The 21,521-nt window shown below is 46.4% G+C and overlaps 1 protein-coding gene across 1 annotated transcript in view; it reads left to right on the top strand.

Annotated features, from left to right (window-relative positions):
• HDAC3 (histone deacetylase 3) overlaps nucleotides 1–21,521 on the top strand; it is a 378,831-nt gene that overhangs the window by 351,437 nt on the left and 5,873 nt on the right. Inside the window, exon 14 of the mRNA XM_078653501.1 lies at nucleotides 2,486–2,643. Coding sequence (XP_078509627.1) covers nucleotides 2,486–2,643 — 158 coding nt within the window. The remainder of the gene's footprint in view (nucleotides 1–2,485; nucleotides 2,644–21,521) is intronic.

Raw genomic sequence — 21,521 nt, 5'->3', positions numbered from 1 at the left:
GGACCTGTGGGCATGGGCAATACGACACAGAATCAATCTTCAGGTGGTTAATGTTCCTGGAACAGAGAACGTCCTTGCAGACACTCTCAGCAGGACAACAGTGTCTACTCACGAGTGGGAGCGTCATCAGCAGACGGTAGATCTGATCTTCCGACAGTGGGGTCATCCAGATCTAGACCTCTTTGCTACCAAGAACAACAGCAAATGCCGGTTCTTTGCAAGTTGGCATCCCCACAATGACTCTCAGGGGAATGCGTTTTTGATAGACTGGTCTCTGATATATGCGTACGCTTTTCCACCAATACCACTGGTTCCCAGAGTCTTGAGAAAGATGAAGAAAGAACCGTGTTGGCTGATTCTCATTGCTCCCAGATGGCCTTGCCAATACTGGTTCACCGGGCTCCTTCTCCTATCGGAGTGCAAACCGATTCAGCTGAATCAGATTCCGGACCTACTTTCCATTCAGGACGGTCAGATTTACCATCCGGACCCGACATCGCTGAGATTAGCGGCCTGGCGCCTGAGTACCTTGAGTTCGCCCATCTAAACATTCCTGCGGATTGCAAGGAAGTTCTGGCCAAAGCAAGGGCGGCTGCTACCATAAAGACGTACAGTCTCAAATGGAAACTTTTTTTTATCTGGTGTCGTTCGGCTGGACTTCATCCTTTTTCAGCTAGTCCAGAGGAAATCTTGCCTTTTTTCTTACATTTAGCAAGATCGGGTTTGTCTCATGCAACCCTGAAAGTTTTCCTGGCAGCGGTTTCAAGATACCGACAGGATGGGACCACTTCTCTTTACTCGTCAAGAATTATACAACAATTCTTTAAAGGCCTGTTTAGAATGTTCCCTCCAGTACGTCGTCCACCTCCATCGTGGCATCTCAATGTAGTGTTAGCGCATCTTATGCGCCATCCCTTTGAACCTATCCACAGAGTCAATTTGAAATTCCTTACGTGGAAAATGTCACTTCTTTTGGCTTTGACTTCCTCTAGAAGAGTCAGTGACATCCAGGCTTTTACGGTTCATCATCCTTTCTTACAATTCACAAATGACTCTGTGATGCTCCGTACTAATTCGAAATTCATACCCCAAGGTGCCTTCTGATTTCCATCTAAACGAACCTGTAATTTTAAAGACATTCTTTCCTAATCCACAATCGCCTGTCGGAAAGGGCATTGCATACTCTGGACATTAAGAGATGTCTAAAGTTCTATTTGCAAAGAACATCTACTTTACGCAAATCTGATCAACTGTTTATCACTTATGGTACAATTCGTAAAGGCCAAGCAGTTTCTAAGCAAACAATTGCAAGATGGATTTCTGCAACCATTGCTTTTTGCCATGCACAAGCAGAAAGACCTCTGCAAGCAGCTCCTAGAGCGCATTCTACGAGGGCAGTGTCTTCTTCAACTGCCCTATTCGCTGGAGTCCCTCTTCAGCACATCTGCAGAGCGGCAACCTGGGCCAGTCGGCATACTTTCACCAAACACTACTGTTTGGATGCAGCCTGTGAGACCGATGCTTCAGTGGGTCGAGCAGTTCTACGAAATCTTTTCAACTAAGGTGAGCCTCTATTCCCACCTCCTATTACTGCTGTCAGACGCTTGCTATGTATTTTATTGTGCACATGCTCAAGTAATTGCTTTTTATCATGCTTTTAATGCTGCATTATTTACATATTGCATGGTTATGTGTTATTCATATTTGCAAGCTTAAGCTACTATTAGCGTCTACCAGACACGGATATGTACTGCTATCTACTCTGATTCAGGCATGTGAATCTATGAAAGACACCCCTAATACTGGAGAAGAACAATAGTTACTTGTAATCTTTGGTTCTCCAATACTGGTGTCTTTCATAGATTCACATGCAACCCGCCCACCTCCCCTCAGAGGTTCTTAGGCTACATTGGCTTACCATCACTCCTTGCGAGAAAATCTGAGAGCCTGAGCCTCTGGGGAGAACCTTCTGGTGGGTGCTGTCGCCTGATTGGCTGCAGTTTGGACTGTACAAAATGACTAGGATAGTCATGAGTGTGGAAGTTTTTTCTCCTGTAGCTTAGGCTATTTTACTTCCTGGTTGGGAATTACTGGTTTTTCCTATGTTATTATGGCATATTATTGCTTTTTTATGTAACGTGGGACTCCGACGACGGGGAATGATTCAGGCATGTGAATCTATGAAAGACACCAATACTGGAGAACCACAGATTACAGGTAAGTAACTATTGTTCTTCCCCCTCTGTTACTACTAAAGACTATACACAACTCTATTTGAACTTCAAACCTGCTTTTTCTATTGATTTATGTGGAGTATCCTCCTCAAATGTGTTCCATAATTTCACCATTAGAGTCAATACGGATTTTAGTACAACATGGTGCAAAGCATGAGGTGAAGGAAACCTTTTCAAGCACTTAAAGCATTCATTTAACCATAATATTAAAAGTGTCAGATGGCGTTAACGTGGTTATGATTTCTCTACAGTACCTCGACCAAATAAGGCAGACTATTTTTGAGAATCTGAAGATGCTAAACCATGCACCGAGCGTCCAGATCCATGATGTACCCTCCGACCTGATTAGTTTTGATCGTGCAGATGAACCTGATCCAGAAGAGCGAGGTTCTGAAGAGAATTATTCCAGGTAAAGGCACCAAACCTCCCATTCTTTGTTCCCTTTAGAGTTAATTTTTATTCCTACTCTGCTCGGATGCATCCATTTTGCCTAGCGCACAAAAACAAGTTGATAGATTTCAACATGGTTTCAAGATATATAGGGTTTTAATATTCTACTGTGATGGTCTGCGTGTGTATATGCAACTTCAGAGTGGAATGGAGCATCTTTGAGAAGGAATACTGTATGTGGAGTGGATAAAATGCTATTTACGTTGGTGAGTGAGCAAAAAGGTGGAGTGGGGCAGGATGGCACTGCTTCGGTTTGCTGTTTCAGGTACTCTTTCTGTTAGTTTGTATCTATCTGTAGTGTTGTACTGAAGAAACACAATTTCTTGTATTCATCCTCATCTCTTCAGTGGGTATGACAATGAAGAAATGGGCATCTCATTTTTAAGTGCTTCAAAACCACCAACTCTTCTGCTTCCCATAACCCAAAAGAGCAGATTTGCTGTGGGTGATTTGATGAGTAGCACTATCTTTCACAATGTGCATGCAATGAATCTGTCTAGCAGAGGAGTTTCAGAGCCTCGGCTGTCATGTTGCATGTTATACCCAGCCTAGTGCAACTGTGAGTAAGACAAACCTAAAATGTATGTTATAGTATGTCAAAAAGGATTTGGGAGAATTTCTGGTGACCTGGAAGGAGGCAAGTGAATGGCAGATCTAGCTATGTGGGTCTCCCTCCACCACATGTGTGGCTGGTGAAGAGCCAAGTGACTAGCACTCTCTTCTTCCACAGTGTCTATCCCTTCCAATCCCAGCTACTAAAAGCCATCAAGAATCTTGAGTAAGGTATACACAAAAGTGCTGTTGTGAGTTAGCCTTATGCCTGGAATACCTCTGCTCGTCTGTATTAGTTGCAAAATGACGACCTCCCTCTGCATTAATAGGTAAATCGTAAAAAATTGGAAGATACTAAATTAAGTCACATACAGAATCTCTTCCGGATTCACATGCTGTGCATTGTTCCATCATCTAGTGGTTTGATATAGAAATTGTATCTATGTCCCTTTTCCTCCCCCTTTTTAGGTCGAGTCTGGGCAGCGCATGTGCACCTCTAGGAGCAATGCTGTATTGGAGTGTGTATTTGAAGCCCCGCCCACTCTCTGCCCATATTTGTCATTGGCATCTGTCGTTATCCTTTGTAAATACTGGCTTCTGATTCCTTATTAGACTTGTTAGTCCCTCATAAATATCGCCTTGTCTTCATTTGTAACCTCCCGTGAGGACTGGCCCTTTTACTTCGGTCGTTACGCGGTACGTCTTCTTTAGTCTGTGAGCACTATTTTCTTTAATGAGTTTCTCTTACTGCAGGAGGGTCTCATGCGCAGTTGTGACCAAATATACAACACTAAACGCCTTATAACATATTCACATCATATATTCGTTAATCAAAAATGTCCCACAGAGAGAGTAACATTTTTAAAAAAAAATTCTTTTGTTTTTATCAAATTAGTAAAAATATCTTATTTATCTATTTCATTTATTTTTAGATACATACATATACAATCAATTCTGTATGACTTAAGGAGTCATTTGATACACAGGAGCCCCACGTAAGGGGGGAGCAATCCACTTAACCACATGCGTGCGGCGGGTTTTCCCGCTGCGCGCTGAAGTTTTTAAAACCCCGCGGTTCATGACGAGCTCAGCTCGTCATGAGCGCACAGCAGGTAAGCCTCATGATGAGCTGAGCTCGTCATCAGCGCAGAAGGGGTTAATAAAGGTATTTGTCTCCACAAAGAACAATAAGGGCAAAAACAAAGGGAAACATATACTCAAAAAATCACAGTTTAACAAAGACAATACATAACAATTGTGAACATCATGAACAATTTAGACAACACAGATGCGCCGACGCACGTTTCAGAAATCCCATGTACCGTCCTTCATCAGGGTGCTGATGTGGTATAGTATTTTCAATAATTAGAACACCTGATAAGTTTAACACATTCTGCAGGAAAATTATACAATATTTTGAGGCTCCGTCAATAAAATCCAACCATCTCTGTAGGGTCAGATATAACACAATTAATCCTTAAGTTCATAATATTTACTAAATTCACTAAAGTATAAAATCACATAATGTCAAAATATTACTAACTACTGTGGGTCCTGAGAGACATATCAAGTGTCATGAAACGGGTAAAGTGTCATAAAACCAGACATGCTAGCCATCACCACCTCATTAGTGACTGTCACCAAGTGCAAAAGATTTCGTGTAGAAATAGAAAAGACCTCTGGTAACCCTGGATAATAAACACATACAGGAACAATACATTTACTCAAATCAGAAAAAGAAATAGAAGAAACAAATATCAATGCTCCACCTACTTCTTAGGCATAAATGTTGGAGGAATGTAGACTTTCCAAGTAATAACTTGAGTCCTTCGCAATACCTCCCTAATGCTCGCAGCTTTTAATTATCACGTGTCTGTAGCTCAGCATATATTCTGTGGAGATGAAAACGATTCAAACACGGTTTAAGTAGTCTATCCTGTAGATCAAGGTCTTACAATAGACGTATATGCAAAACTACCAGCCTACTTTATAAAGATGATAGACGGAATGTTGCACATTGGCAAAACATTCACCCTCAGTCACAGATCTGGGTTTAATCCATTGTTATTTTGCTCACCACACCACCCCAGTTCAGACATGGCCATATGCAAATCAGTCTTGACCCTGTGTGTTTTGCTGTTCAGGTCAAGACTGATTTGCATATGACCATGTCTGAACTGGGGTGGCGTGGTGAGCTCTAGGTTGATGATTGTCCAGAGACATTGAGAAAAGCAGAACTATTCTGAAAAGTAAAAGTAGACCGGTTTTCTGTTTACTTTTTACTAAAATGGGCTGCAGAATGCATATGCGGGGCAATCGAATATCCCGGAGTGTCTTCTGAATCGAATAACCGAAGAGATGGAAAATTTACATTTTAGATTTAGATCACTGAAAGATTTAGATAAATCAGATTGAGTGAAGTTGGAATAGACAGAAGACACCCAGGGGAGAGCTTTGTATCAATAGGCTGAAAACTGAGGACTTGCACGAAAAGACACAGAAAGAACATGTGCTGATGTTGAAAGAGTGTACACTCCTAATGCAACATACTGTGTCTTGGTTGAGAAATGCTTACTTATACAACCAGCATTTGACCCTAAAGCATTCAGCAGTTGATTTGGCACCAAAGACCAATGGGGTGCCACCTGGGTCAAAAACTAAAGAGCCCAGTGAAGACAAACCTTTGCACGCTTGTCTCCAATCAGAAAGGCTTTTGTGATCCAAAAGGAGGAAAAATAACAGCACAAAGTGGAGGACCAGTGCCTTTATAAAGGACGAGTGAGTTGGTAAACGATATCTAACAAAAGGCAATCAACATGACTGCACCCTAGACTTAAATGCTCCTCCAGCAGTGCTAGAGGCTAACTCTCCAGAGGAGGAATTGGACTCCCCTCTTTCACAACCCTGACATCCAGATGATCTGTCATTATTCAATACGGTAGTCAAGAGAGTAGCAAACACCTACAGGTTGCAGATAGTAGAACACACAGAGGCCAGCTTTCTGATAGAAACACTTCTGCTATCGCAAAAAGGAGCTAGTTCCTGTCCTTGCTTGCTAGAATACTAGACATGGGGAAAGAAGGCATTCACGCAAAAGTGGAGAAAAATACAAGTTTTCATGCCAAGTCCTAGTTCTATTTCAGAATAATTGCACAGCAAACGCCTTGATAGTCTCCGTGGCTAATAAGTGGGCATACATATCTGCATCCACATGCTCCCCACCAAGAAAGAACAAAAGGCTGGAGGCAATAGTCGGAAATATGGAGAGATCAGAAGCTACCTAAAGACACATTGCCAGTTCAAAAGGCTTGCTCGACAGATACATTCAAAAGCAGTGGGACTAGAAACCGATCTCATGCAGCACTTGCCAGATCAGTTTAGAACAAGCATTTACAATGCAATGGTCTCGGCATTATTAAAGGTAGAGCTATTGGCATTGCTCATGACATTTTTTTTCTTTTTTTTAAAAAACATAAATAAATGGTATTGTCATTTACAATGGCAATAGGTGAGCATTAGAGAGTAGTAGAGAGTATTCGCGGACACAGAGCCACACAAACAGAAAGCCACACACACACAGAGAGCCACACACACACACACACAGAGCCACACACACACAGAGAACCACACACACAGAGAGCCGCACACAGAGAGCCCCCCACACACACACACACAGCCCCACACACGAAGAGCCCCGCACACACAGACAGAGAGCCCCCCCACACACACACAGAGCCCCTCACACATAGAGATAGCCCCGCACACACACACAGAGAGCCCCCACAAACACACACAGAGAGCCCCCCCCACACACACACAGAGAGCCCCCCACACATTTACAATGCAACGGTCTCGCCTTTGCAAAAGTTAGAGCTATTGGCATTGTAAATGACAATTTTTTTTATTTGTGTTGGTTTTGAAAACATATAAATAAATGGCATTGTCATTTACAATGGCAATAGCTGAGCATTGATGTGTGTGTGCTCACACTGCTCACTTCTCACTAGTGGAGAAGTTACGGCATGAGCGTTGTAGGGGAAGGGGAATCCTTTAAAGAGAGTCATTTTCTCTCTAGATTTCCCTTCTCTTTTTGAAACTAAGGAGCAGCAACATTGTCTTGGTCATTGTCTTGGTGTCACCAGGGCTTTAAGTCGAAGCTTTTCCAATATTATATGCAACCCATAGTTGCTGCTTATTTATCTTATGTAATTAACGACTATTGACAAAGTCAATAGTCTTGACGTGTTGCAGGTATGTTACTTTTATCATATATCTGGATGTAATGACAGAAACAGCAAAACATAGAACGGAAACACACTATACTATTAAGCACAGACTTTTAGTTTACATGTTTTTAAGCTACGCCCTTAATTATATTGGCCACGCCCTTTTGAGAGACCTCCAGTTTTTTTCATCCCACTTAAAGCCCAGTCTACATGATTTACTTCTTGCCCCCACACCCCCAGAGAAGGCTATTTCTCTGCTCTGATTACTTCGTCCAACCGTCACACGCTGCTGCACTCACGCCCGTACCTGCACACTCCCCCGGGTGGTTCTCCTCAGTGTGACTGCTCGCCGGTATGATCTCTGTGTCTCAGGCGCAGAGAGGCACGGAGAGGGAGAGAAACAGTGAAGAGGGCCTGGGAGGAAGAAACAGAGACGTATAGCAGCCACTTGTGCTCTGGTCGATCATGATGAGTATTTTTAATGAGAACAGCAATTAACTATTTGATGTTCCAAAGGAGCATAATTTCTAGAATTTGGCAAATCATTAAATCAAGCTTAACATCACTCCTCCTTCTTTTATGGTTCTTTTATTCGTAAGCAGGAGATACATTTAGTAACATCCATTTCGGATCATTCTTTCGACCGTCCCTTTTTACCCTACTCATAGCAATTTACATATTTTTCCTTCCTAAAAATCCATTCTCCCTATTGTTGGAAGGCACCTATTTATATAGTTGTAAAGTAGGACGGGGGAACAAGTTGCAAGTTACCTACCCATAGGCTTCTTTTCATTTCAGAACCCAGGTTTTTATTACCATATTCAAATATACTAATTTTGTTCTTGTAACCTGCAGAAATGGGTTCTAATCCTGGCATCAGCACATGACCCAAAAAACACAGTTGATGGACACAGAGATGAGGCTGATCAAAAACGTACTACTTGGGCCATTTTGTAAAAAAAAGAAAAAAAGTCTCATGCTTTCGTGCCAGAAACAGGAGCGTATTCTCACCAGAATTTGAACTCTGCTAGGGGAAGTGACAAAAGGCAGTACAGTTAGAAAATGTGCTCTACTGAGACTTATAAAGTAAGCCAGAAAGGTTTTTACTGAAGCTTTTCACCTTTTAGCCAATTTCTTTGCAGAGGAGAGGTTGTAAAAATAATGAATAGGCTGACTGTGCCTATCTCTGGCCCGCTGGGCTCCGCCCACCATCTGCCGCCACGTTGTTCTGGCTCCTACACTGCTTTTTTCCTTTTCCAGCACTATATTTCTCATGCAATATAATTAAATCATTAATAAATTATTCAGTGTAGATTAGGTGCTCCTTTCATAGTAAATACACCAAGAATTCTGAATGAACTGTAACTAGAAAAACGTTCTTGTATCAAAGGTAATGTCAACTGAGCAGCGTTTGTATGTTTGCTCACAGAAAACCTACTGGTAAGAAAATAAAAATTTGACGTGATGTTTAAAAGTGAGGGGACAGTGATGAGGGAGGCCAGGGACAAGTATGATCCTTGGCCGATGTACTGTGATCACATAAACAGACTATAACTGGAAATATCTTGAGAACATTGTTTTTGGAAAGAATTATTTGAAATAGAACATCTGTTGTAAAATACGTTTTTAACACTGCTCCTTAACTCACTTCGGTTTCAAAATGTTGTAAATAGCCAGTTGTATTCTTCCCAAAAAAATGGTGATCAAATTACCGGCACGTTAAAGATGAAAGACATTTGACGTAGGTCTGATTCGAACTCGTGACCTGCAGCTCACAGCAGATGCCAATGATGACCAACACTTCACAGGCGTGCTCCCCAAAAGAAGAAAACAATCGGCAAACTCCTAATACAAACATATCCATGCACACAGTATCCTGCAGAAATACATAACAGGATCTAGCCGGCCCAATGCAAGACCGTCCTTTCAGTAAACAATACATACCCCATTCTAACCAGGCCGGACAATATCCACTAGAATCATCATTTAAACAACAGAGAACAAGAAAATGCAAAATGCACAGAACAGTGTGCCTCTGAGCGAGCACCTCAGCACCGTAAAGTGTGCCCAGATTCCAAAGGCGGTTCTGCACTATACAGATGGGTATAATGGGCTATACAAATGCATGGAGCATAACATATTTAAGAACAGACGTCTATACCCTTACACACGTTGATTGCCTTCTACAAACGTTACCGTGCTGAAGTCTATTTAACTTTCGAACGGCATACTTTGCCCTTCTTTTGAAGTCATCCCTGTATTTTAGAAAACAAAAAGTATTCCGGATGTACGGTGAGATATACTCTCTAAATAACATCTGCAAAAATATGTACACACATTAATATTAAACATCACCCAACCTGCGTCAGCTGGTATATGTGTAGTTCGGGTTCCTTTAATGTGTGCTGTGCAGCCGGCTGCACACAGGGCAACTTCCTCTCAGTGGTGAACTGTGGTTGTCCTATTTCCATATTCACAGAGCTTTGTGCAGCGAAAGGTAGAATTGGCGGGAATACCACAAATTATTCCTCAATCCTCGCCGAACTGCACAAACAGCAGTACACCCCAACAACATGTTAAAACTAACAGTGACGTAGCCAGGGAGTCATTGGCCTATTATGCAAGGAAAGAAACCGTGACTGTCTGCAGACAGTTTGGTAGAAAAAGGCAATCGTGATTTGTTGTCAGACTCATACCTCAGGTTCCCGGTGCCACTGCGCCTGCTGCACTATTGGTAGCCAAGCCCCAGAACCGAAGGAAACGCAAGTTCTGCAGCACACCTGCGCGCCGTGCACTAGTTTGGAATCCACTATGCTCCTCACGCTGTCTGTCATGTACAAAGTCCAGGGGTAGGGCTAGACAAACCAGCACAGCACTGTAGAAGTGAGAACGTGAAAGAATGACACGGGTGCCTTCTCAGGGACAATGGGAGACATGTTCCTGTGTGTGGAGAAATACAGGAAAATTACATTTTTGCAACGAAAAGCTGAATGTGTTTCTGAACTCAGCATTTCAGGAGGATGTGTAACTTTTAGCACAATTGTTGTGAGGGAACATGGCAACCTGTTTTAGCCTGACCTCTTGAGCATCTTACTGTTAGATCAATTGTTGCGTATAGTATCAAAGATCTGTATGTGGGGGACTGAAAGCATAGTCAATTGTAAACAATGTGAGGACGGTCAGCAGCACCATCAAGTGTACACGTGCACCCGAGGATGAGTCTGCAGTCTGCGCGCATGCGCACCACCGCCCTCGAGATTACTGTATAGAGGGATCGAGGGAAAAAGTGAAAATGTTAACTTTTAGCGGGCTCCTAGACTCGCAGTTATCTGTCAGACTGTCAGCTTGAACCCTGGTAATTGTTATCAATGACTGACCTCAAAGTGACCCCAATTACACAGGTGCTGCACCCCAGGCGGTGGGAGAGCAAATTATTCATCCCAGTCTATGTTACCATGTACTTCAAATGCACCAGTTACACTTTGGATAACGTGTGATGGGGGGACAGTTATTGCAAATTATACGCGTTCTTGCAAATTATAAGTGTTTCCATTTATAAATGAAGTTTGAAAATAGGTAGCTTGGCAGACGGGACGGCACATCTGGTCAGAAAGCACAGCACATCTGCACGTGTGTTAACAGGTGAGGCGGGCCCTCCCTTCAAGAGCAGAAGGTACGTCTCCACAAACTAATAATCTGTTTACATTATAATATTCACATTCCTTGTTTTGGAGGTGGTGCAATTGCTAAAGGACCCGTGAGACAATTTGTTTCCCCGTTCCCAAAAGTGGAACAGACTCTGCCCTATTCCCCAAATTCTCATCACTTCAGTGGAACGTTTACCCTGTACCAGAACTTCCAATGTCGGGTAACTCTGATAAAAATCCCTGGTAGGCTGAGAGCTATCTAAACTTTACCCACCCCTTTCCAGGTAACCTTTGTCATTATTAACTCAGCAACCCCCTTTACCCAAGAGTGCAGCCGCCTACAGGAGTCCGGCTGCAGCTGTACCCACGCTCTGCCGCCGACCGGTGTCTGCCTTCATCCCCGGGAGGGGCCAAGCATGTTTATCACGAGGCATCAAGCCCCCCGGTGCGGCTGGTGTCGACCTCCCTCCTCCCCGGCCCACTTTCTCCTTATGTGGAGCAGTGTGAGCGCCGGGTGGGGAGGGGGGTGCTCGTTGTCCTGCTCTCGCACACACTTTTTTCTTTTAACTCGAGTCTAATCCGTACTCTGCGCTTTGTGCTCGGGGGCATTCTTTCCTCCGTGCAAGATGTTCTGCACAAAACACCAAAAGTTTAAGTGAAGTGGCGTACTTTGAGGAGGGACAGATGAGAGAGAGACAGATTACTGCACTTCACTTTAAAGTACAAGCATTTTCCAGGCTAAAAAAACAGTACTGTTCCCTGAGAAAGCAAGCACAACAGAACAGGGGACGTTGACTGTACATACGACATGCAGAACAGTCACTCCATCATTTTAGTGATGCACAATAGCCTAAATAATGCACGTACGGGACAATAAATGCGCTATCTCATGGCCTGAAATAAACCCGTGAGTTATCAAACCATCAGATCCCGGTGGCTTTCAAGTCTTCCAATCAGCGGCCTCCTGGCTTTCCAGTTCCTGTAGCCGTATATTTTCTAATCTCAGTAGCTCTCGAATCCTCCTGTCCCGGTCCCGTCGAGCAGTCCGACCATGGTGACTCTGGTCTGCAGCCCGCCTGCCCTGCTGTCTGTTGTTCCCGCCCTGCGCCCCTGGAATGCTAATCAGGGCACCACCGGAGCTGGGAGAAGCCATTCTCCTTCACAGAACTGCTGAGCTCAGCGCTTCGCTTCCCAGGGTGTTTATTTTGTAAAAAATCGCTGATCCTGTAAAGTGTCGAGAAACATCTGGGAATTGGCGCATATAGAAAGATGGCGTTGTCACTTGTGCAGCTTTCAATGCCCTGTCTTCGCGCTGACTAGGCAGGCTGTCTCTGGCTCTCACAAACACGAGCAGCTTCCGACCCGGTCAGGCTGTCACTCTCTCTCACTCTAACAGAAATCTCCACGCACAGGTATTCTGAAGCTCACATACAACTCTCTAGCGCTCCCACTTGCCTCAGTCTCTCATTCTCTCACACACAGATAATCGGACGCTGTATCTCACTCGGCTCTCCCGACGGAGGCCGTCTTTACTGTCGACCATAACTTTACGCAAAGAGGCTGCCTGCCACTTTCCAACACAATATCTACATTTGAGGAATCCTGTCAGTGGCATAGCAAGGTGCCCTTGCGCCTAATGCAACAAGAAAAATGCCCACTTTCCCCCACGTTCGGTGGTTAAAGATAGTCATAACTGGGTCCAGTGTCCCCTTCACACACCTGTGCTCAATGCCACTGCATCTGCTGGAAAAAAAATGGCGGCCGCAAGCTTCCAAACATTTTCGGATTCGGGGGCGTGTTCGACGTTCTAAAAAGGGGCGTGGCTAAAAGTGGAAAGAACCGCACGAACACGCCCCCGAATCCGAAAGAGACGGAGCTTCTTTCGAGGGACGCCTCTCTCCTCCAATGGCTGGCCTCCGTTTAGGAAGCCAGCCAATGGAGGAGAGACGAGGAGAGAGGCGGGTTTAAGCACCCTACAGAAAGACATTAAATCTCCGACTTCCGGCTGGCAAGCCAGCCTTCGGTCCTCGACCTAAAAAGGGCAGAGACTGACATGGGAAAGACTATTCCTAGCACCTGACTAAAGTTCTCTCTGGATGCTTCAGACATGGGTGGCAAACAGCTTTGCACTGGCACCACACTAAGAAGATATGCTTGGCTGAGGGTCTCAGGCTTCAAACCTGAACTGTAAGCAACAGTGATCAACATGGTTTTTACAGTGAACAGGATGCGGTGGGTGGATTCTTGTACTAAACAAAGAAAGATAATGACACAGCTACAACATTTAGAGCATTGCTACCTATGGGCTCCTTCAAGAGAGGCACAGCGACCATCCATAGAGCAAGCTGCCCCACGGTTGCAAAAGGTTGTGCTAGGAAGACGCTCCTTTTGGGACAGTGCAAGAGGTAAAAGCCATTTCACAAGGGCATCTGACATCTTTAGAAAATGACACTTGATCAGGTAATTCACCAACAGTTAACACAAGTATGATACAGAGTTAGAGGTTTCCTATAGGAATGGATAAACATCACCTTCAACAAATGGAATTCTAAATATGATCAAAATATCAATATTGCGTTGAATTTTAGAATATACTCCCAAACATGAAACAAAAAAAAGTGAGCTTGCCAAATAAAGCATCTCAAGCTGTTGAAAGAGGAAGTGCAGGACCTACTAAAAACAAGCATTTGCAATGTAATAGGTCTCGCATTTGTGAGAGTTTGAGCTGTTGGCATTGTAAATGACAATGCCTTTTATTTACGTGTTTGTTTTTAAAACATAAATAAAAGGTATTGTTGTTTAACACCTCCCCTGCTGGTGACGGAACCGCTGCGGTCGCGCTGTGCTGATGACGGAGCAGTTCCGTCACGGCCCGCTCGGCACGCCTGCGCGGCGCGGATTCAGAGCGTTCCATAGAGCGGGCGGGGCCGTGACGTAACCGCTCCGTTATGAGCACAGCGCAACCGCGGCTGGTGACGGAGCGGTTCCGTCACCAACATGCGCCCGCCGCGCGGCCACCCCGCCCCCTTAGCACTGCAGCGGAATAGCCGCCGCAGTGAAGGGGTTAAAATGCCAATAGCTTATCTCTTGCAAATGTGAGACCTATTGCATTGCAAATGCTTGTTGTACAAGTGAATTGAGTTATTTTCTACGGATGTTCACAGCATTAAAACTTGGCAGGCATTCAAGCATGAGTGCATATTTATCGGTTGAATAAATGTGGAAATATACTAATTTCAGCTCCATTTCTTCAGAAAACCCCAAATAAATATGGATAAATATAGATAAAATGAGGGGAACAAAATATGGACGGAAATGTAAAAAAAAAAAAAACATAAAACCTGGAGCCCTAGTCATGATGATGTTCAGACAACATGTTCATCCAGTCCTTGGCCTCTCTACAGAGAACACAGGGTGGTAATTAAGATTCTGTCATAGTGTATGAAGGAGGAAAGCAGCTCTTGAAATATTGACAGGGCCAAAGGAAAAGACTGTACAGCTTTTGTGGATATGTGTGGGAAGGAATGAGAGAGGATGGTGAAGTGGAGGAGATAAAAGAAAGTATGTCCAGAAAAGTGAGCGAAATTACCGTGATAGAGGAAGAGGTGAAGGATGAGCCGTGTAGATAGAAGAAATGCAGGAAAAGATTTGTGGAACAGTAGCATAACACAAGCCCTTGCGGATGGGGGTGGGGTGCCTTGGAGTAAGCGCCCAACCTTTCAGGGCCCTCATTCAGCACAAGGCCAATGGATATCTGTGAGGTAAGGAAAACTCTGGGGTCCAATCACATTCGAAGGGGTCTTGGGGCGCAACTGTTTGTTTTACACCATTGTGGTGGACAAAAAAGGGCGTAGGTGACAAATGGAGAGAGACTAGCAGAAGGAAATGAAGGGGAAGACCACGATATTGAAAACAATTCCGTGCTAACAAGCATTGGTAAAGACAATAGTGGCATGATTTCCTTGTGTGCCATATATTTGGAAGGATTAACGAAAACACAGAGGCACCCTAACACCAGTGTGGTAATATGCTGTATCAAACGTGTATTTAGTTCCTATTTTACAGCTACTTGTAAAAAAACACGCTTTTCTGCCACAGCTCTTTAGAGAACCCTAACATCCATATTTTTCATTGTACTTAAAACCCTGCCCTCTGTATTACTTTTTCTGTTATTGTTACTTTGTGACACTCCCTGCACGAAATTCTGATTGGAAAAAATAACCCTTTACAGTAGTTCTTTGTTACATCTGTCCAAAGTTAAAGGTTCTGGTGGGCGTGGTGAAGGGGCAGTTAATCTGATCTTTGTACGTGTAGTTCCGAAACTGTCTGGGTGCCCTAATCTATTGCAGAGGCGATGGAGGGTTGCGGTGCTCAGGCCACTAACATGTTACAATTTGTGAGAGATTAGGTGTGCAACAGTAATGTTCAATGGACAGCAGGTGGGGTGTAGGGACGTCTGGGTACAAAAGTCTTGGGTGCAGGGATAACGCTTGTGAAGGGGGACCAGACCGTTGCTTGGGTTGCTGGATGCTCGGTTTAGGAGTGGCAGATTAGTAAATGGGGCTTAGGCGCACAAGGGTATTACGGGAGTCAATTGTAGGCAATATCGAGGACCAAGGGGGACGGAACAGGACCTTGTGCTCCAAGTTGCCGATTTTGGAGCTGGGGGGGAGGAGACGAAGGGTCGGATTTCGGCGTGATCACCCTTCTGTGATCCTGGCAGAATGGACTTTGTCCTGGTGTCAAGCAAGTAAAAACACACAATACCAGAGTCGGGTTAGAGTGAGACAAAAGTGGGAGCAAGGGGCTGAGGAGGGAGCAAGGGGGTGGGGGGAGGGTAGGGGCAAGCATCCCTCATTTCTGCAATTTAAAGAAGAGGCAGTAAAGGGTCTAATTACAAGGTTAAGGGGGGGCGAGGCTGCCCATGAGGAGGATTTTAAGATAATGAGAAAGGGGTGGGGCCTGCTATGATCCATTGGGCTGAGTGGGCTCCCTCACATCTGGTGGGGTAGGGGGGAGTGGCGATGCCAGACGCTTCAGGGTGCAGCACCCAGTAATTATGGGTTGGCGCCATCCCTACAATAGCAGGCATGATTAACACACAAGGGCGGCCTGCCGGGGATAGATGCACCAGTCCGGCGGTGTGGAACGAACAGTGGGTGGCGCCCTTGTGGGCACACACAGCCGGCGGAGTGTGCATTGATATGAGTGTCTGGCTGTGCAGCAACGAGAAGTTTACAGGATGCTAATTGCGCCGTGATTAGGGAAAAGGAGGATGTCCCCTTTCCCCCGTTCACGGCAGGGAACAAGAAAGATTGTACATGTGGTGCCTGGCACCTGGCAGTGCTACATCGGGGTGGGGTGTTCTGGTAGTAATGTTGGGCCACAGGAGAGCCTACTTTGGCTAATGGCTGCACGGTTCGTTGGGGGGTACTCTTACGAGGAGAGGAGACCGGCAGTTAGGTCAGGACCTGCAATAATGTGGTCAGTTCTCCTCCTCCAAGCAGTCATAGGTTGCACACACCACAAAATATGCAACACAGAGAGAGCTGTACTAGGTATACTTAAAGTTTAAGCAGCAAGGTACATGGCATAATGGCTGGAGCAGCACAGTTTAATTCTTAACAAACCAGGTTCAGGGTCAGCGGGAAGATAGGCCATCTGGTATTCTGGGCTAAACACTTCACCCACGTGCTTAGCATTATATAGTCTGGCGTTTAGATAGGGGTGCTCAGTAAAGCGCTTTCGGTCTAACAATGAAACGTATTTCGAACAATAAAAGGCCATCGGTAATACAATTTGTGCTCGTTGAAGCATTTTCTTAACCGCAGGGTTATGTTCTGGCTACATCTTTACTACCTGTACTTTGCAATTCAGAGTGTATATCGCCCGTTCCACAGACTGTCCCAGCTGTTTATAAAAAATACGATGTATTCTACGTCTGAGCACTTTTAAGATATCAATGGCAGGAGGCATTGCACAGCACTGTGCATACTGATGGCATCTGCTGTGCAATTTTACAACTAAGACGCAAAGTACATAAGAGCGCAGACAGCTCGCTTGCTTAAAAATACAAGCCATTTCCCAAAGAAACGAGTGGTGCACACGCGCGCGCCACAGTGAGACATCTGATTTCAATAATCGCGCCTTTGTCTGGGCACGATAATTGAAACCACATGGCGGCCGTGCGGGTAACTGACACCAATAGGCCATGGGCAGAGCAATGCGCCAGCCTTTGGCAATTTGCGTGCTGTCTTTGTTAAAAAGACGCACGCAAAGACCAATAGCGTGGGCCAAAACGAAAAGCACATGCACAAGCGTGTGCGATTCTTAGGTTAGTTTTAGAAACCCCTGCATGAAGTCTTCGCCAGTACAGCACATGTGCGCTGTTACAGGCTCGACCTAAAAAGGGCCCAATAAAGAAAGTACCAAAGGATGAAAACACTCCGGTAGTTTTCTCTCTATACTCCGTTGTCTTGAAATAGAACCTGAATTTGAAGCCAATAATGGACTTAAAATTCCTTAACAAATTTGTCAAGGCACAGACATTTAAAATTTCTACACTACAGAAAGTGATCCCACTGTTACAGATGTTAAACTACATGGTGACTACTCATTTGAAAGATGCCTACTTCCATATTCCTGTGAACAAGATCAACAAAAAATATTGGGTTTGTGGCAGGAAAACCTCCTTGCCACTTCAAAGACTTAACCTCTGGGATAAAGTCACCACAAGAGTGTTCAAAAAATTGTCTCACCGTTGTGGCAGGACAACAGTTACATGCAAATGTTCTGTCGAAAGACTGGTCAGGAACATTTGCCTTTCCACTGATCCCTCTGATACTAGTAATGTTGAGCACATTGAAGCAGACAAACATGATGATGATTCTGATAGTACCATGTATGGTGAGCCCACTACAGGACGTAGACCTAATGTAAAAAATAACCAACAGAATGATAAAAATATATATTTTCCAAAACCTCCTAAACTTGTTGAAGGCATGGTGTGTCCCTTTGAACCAGCCAGCCTTTACCTGGCCCCTAAAGACCTAGAGTTTGGGTACTTTAGCTGACCAAATAGGAGTATTAATGTGTTAAAAGGCAAATCTGAAAGACACGTTAGTGATAGATTCCTTACCTTAGAATATCCCCAGGCGTCAGACTAGATCCGGAAAGTTTGTTCGTCAGCAGTACCCCTGCGCGTTAGTAGGCGTTGTCGTACGGCTCCGCATAAGTCGCTGGCATCGTATTCACCGAGATGACGTCGCTGGAGCTACTTAGACTCACCCACGTGCGCTGACATCAGTTCTTTCTTTTTCCACGCCAGCAAGCGCAGATCCGGGAAGAGCAGTACCCCCAGTCAGTTTTTGACAGAATTTTTTGGGACTTTTTGTCTCTGTTTTCAAGTACATAATAAATCTACAGGTGCATAGGGATGCCTGGTTTGAAGTCCTGCGTGGCCTGTCCCCGCACGATGTCGGTGACAGACCCACACCGTGAATGTCTCTACTGCCTTGGGCGCGACCACGACTCCGAGTCATGCCCCCACTGCTGGGCCATGGCTCTGAAAACTTTGCTTGGGTGGTCCCGAAAGTGGCTGGAGGCCCAGGAGTCGGTTCGGCGCCGTTCACGGTCCCGATCCAGAGGGAGGTCGAGGGACCAGCCACTTAGCCATCACCATCACTCGAAGTCTTCGCACCCGGAGTCAGGTAAGGCGTAGCATAAGAAGTGGAAGAAGCGCCATTGCTCTTTGCCTTCCCTTAGCCGGTACCACGACGCGGCTACGGGTGCAGGTGGCACCGCCCCTGCTGGTCCAGCGGAGCTTATGCATTTGCCGATGGCCTACCCACCCTTTCCGGGTCCATTGGCGACTCCGGTCCAGCTGCAGGAGTTCCTGTCAGCCATGGCATGTGTCTTTGGACCATCCGGCCCGGCTGTCCCGGCTGGGTGTCCTTGTTCTTCGACTTCGCCGACTCCGGCCCGACGTCATCCACAACTCCGGCATCGATACCGAGGGACCCCCGTGGATCCAGGCCTGGATCCCCGTCCATGCCGGTTGGCCCTGTACGAACTCCACCAGCATCGCCGCCACTGGCTGCAAACCCGGCCGACGCCGTCCCCGGTGTGGGACAGGTGCCGGAAGGGTGTGGACTGACACAGATTCTGACTCCATTTGGGAATTTCTTTCCCTTTGTCCACCCACCTCCATCTGTTCCACAGACTATGGAGGACGGGGAGGACTGGGAGGGGTCTGAGAACCCTCTCGCAGCCCAATGCGAGTTAGACCCAGACTGGGATGAGGATCTGTGCGATGCAGATGACCAGGATTATGCTCCGGAACCTGGTGCACTGTCTCCTTCTACCGTGGCTACGGAGGAGGGTGGATCATATTCTATTGTGCTGCGTAGGGCAGCCGAGGCTCTCCACCTCGAACTCCCTACTGTGGCCGTCGGTACTAATCTCCTGACAGAGGTACTTCAGCCAGCTTCTGCTACTACGGAGCCGCTGCTGCCCTTTAACAACGCACTCTCAGACATTCTTTTGTGCACCTGGTCCAGGCCCAACATAGGGGCTCCTGTGGACAAGAACGTGGCTAACTCCATCGCTCGGCCCCGGGCGACCCAGTTTTCCTCTCTCAACACCCCACCCCCAGAGCTTAGTTGTCCAAGCCTCTGCGTCCCCAAGCGCATTCCCTTCCGCACCTCCAAGCGCATTCCCTTCTGCACCTCCGGACAGGGAATCCAAGAAACTGGAGCAATTTGGGAAGATTTTCTCTTCCGCCAGTTCAGGCCTGCGGTCTGTGAACACTGCATGTCTCTTGGGCCGTTACTCCCATTCTGGGTGGGATACGGTTGCGCAAGTGCTGCCACAGTGTCCGGTGGAAGCCTGGACAATTCTTTCCCAAGCTATTGCTGAGGGGAGAGATGCTGCCAAGTTCACCATCCGTTGGGCTCTTGACACTGCTGACTCGCTGGGCAGGGCAATTTTAATGACCGTGGCGCTACGCCGTCACGCCTGGCTTTTCTGGGGATATCCAGACACGTTGATGGACATGCCCTTTGATGGCACTCGCCTGTTCGGCGATAAAGCAGACTGCGCGTTGGAACGTTTTAAGGACTCGCGGGCTACAGCCAAGTCCTTAGGCCTTTTGGTCACACGCACTCCTTCCGCTTCTGCTTTTCGCTCCTTACGTGGCCAAGGAAGGGGCACCCAAGCACGTTCGTTTCAAAGCCACAGGCCTGCGCAGCAATAGTCTCAGCGCGGACGTGGGACCCGCAGAGGCGGGTCACGAGGCCAGTGTGTGGGTCAGTCCACCACCCCCCAGCAGCCACTGCCTCCAAACCTTCCTAGTTCAGTGTTTCAGGCCCACCAGCCCCAGTGGGTGGCAGGATTCGCCATCACCTCCACCACTGGAGCACCATCACGTCGGACAGGTGGGTTCTGCAACTAGTCTGAAGGAGCTACTCTCTTGACTTCGAGACTACCCCACCAGCCATGCCACCACAGTACCACCGCATGTCGGGTGATCACTTGACACTTCTCCGGCAGGAAGTTGCGGCCCTCTTTGCCGAGGGGGCCATCGAGCGCGTTCCGACGCCAGAAGTAGGTCGCCGTTGTTATTCCCACTACTTTTTTGTTCCAAAGAAGGACAAGGGCCTGCGTCCTATCTTAGACCTTCGTAACGTCAATCGCTTCCTCCGGAAGGAGAAGTTCAAGATGGTCATGCTTGCTCAGGTCTTGTCTGCCCTTGACCCACAAGAATGGTTGAAAGCGTTTGACCTGCATGACGCTTATTTTCATATCCCCGTCCTGCCGGCCCACTGGCGTTACCAGCGATTCATGGTAGGGCAGGATCATTTTCAGTTCACCATGATCCCCTTCGGCCTTACCAGCGGATGTTCACGAAAGTGATGCCGGTGATCACAGCTCATCTGCGCAGATCAGGGGTTTCAGCCTTCCCCTATCTCAACGACTGGTTGTTGAAGGTGGGCTTGCCCCAAACAGTTGTCTCCCACCTCCAGACTACGGCCGACCTCCTGCTGTAGTTCTCCATCAACGTGCCGAAGTCGCACCTGATACCCACTCAGAAGCTCCTCTTCATCGGGGCGGTTCTGGACACTGCGCATTTTCGGGTTTCTCCTCCCGAACAGTGAGTCCGGAACATTCGGGCTATGATTCTGATCATTCGGCCCTTATCTCGGGTTTCGGTCAGGCCGACCTTGAGGCTACTGTGCCTCCGGCATCCTGCTCACCAACCATGCCAGATGGCATATGCAGGCTCTGCAGTGGGACCTGAAGTTCCAGTGTGCGCAGCATCCGGGGGAACCTGTCCCGACTACGTCCAGATCTCGGAGGGCACTGCACAACAATTGCAGTGGTGGCTCACGGATCAGTGTTAGTTCAATGGCAGA

The sequence above is a fragment of the Lissotriton helveticus genome, chromosome 7 (assembly GCF_964261635.1).
Source record: "Lissotriton helveticus chromosome 7, aLisHel1.1, whole genome shotgun sequence".
In the NCBI taxonomy this organism is placed as follows: domain Eukaryota; kingdom Metazoa; phylum Chordata; class Amphibia; order Caudata; family Salamandridae; genus Lissotriton; species Lissotriton helveticus.
Note: the sequence above shows the minus strand (reverse complement) of the source record. Positions and strands in the feature narration are given on the sequence as shown.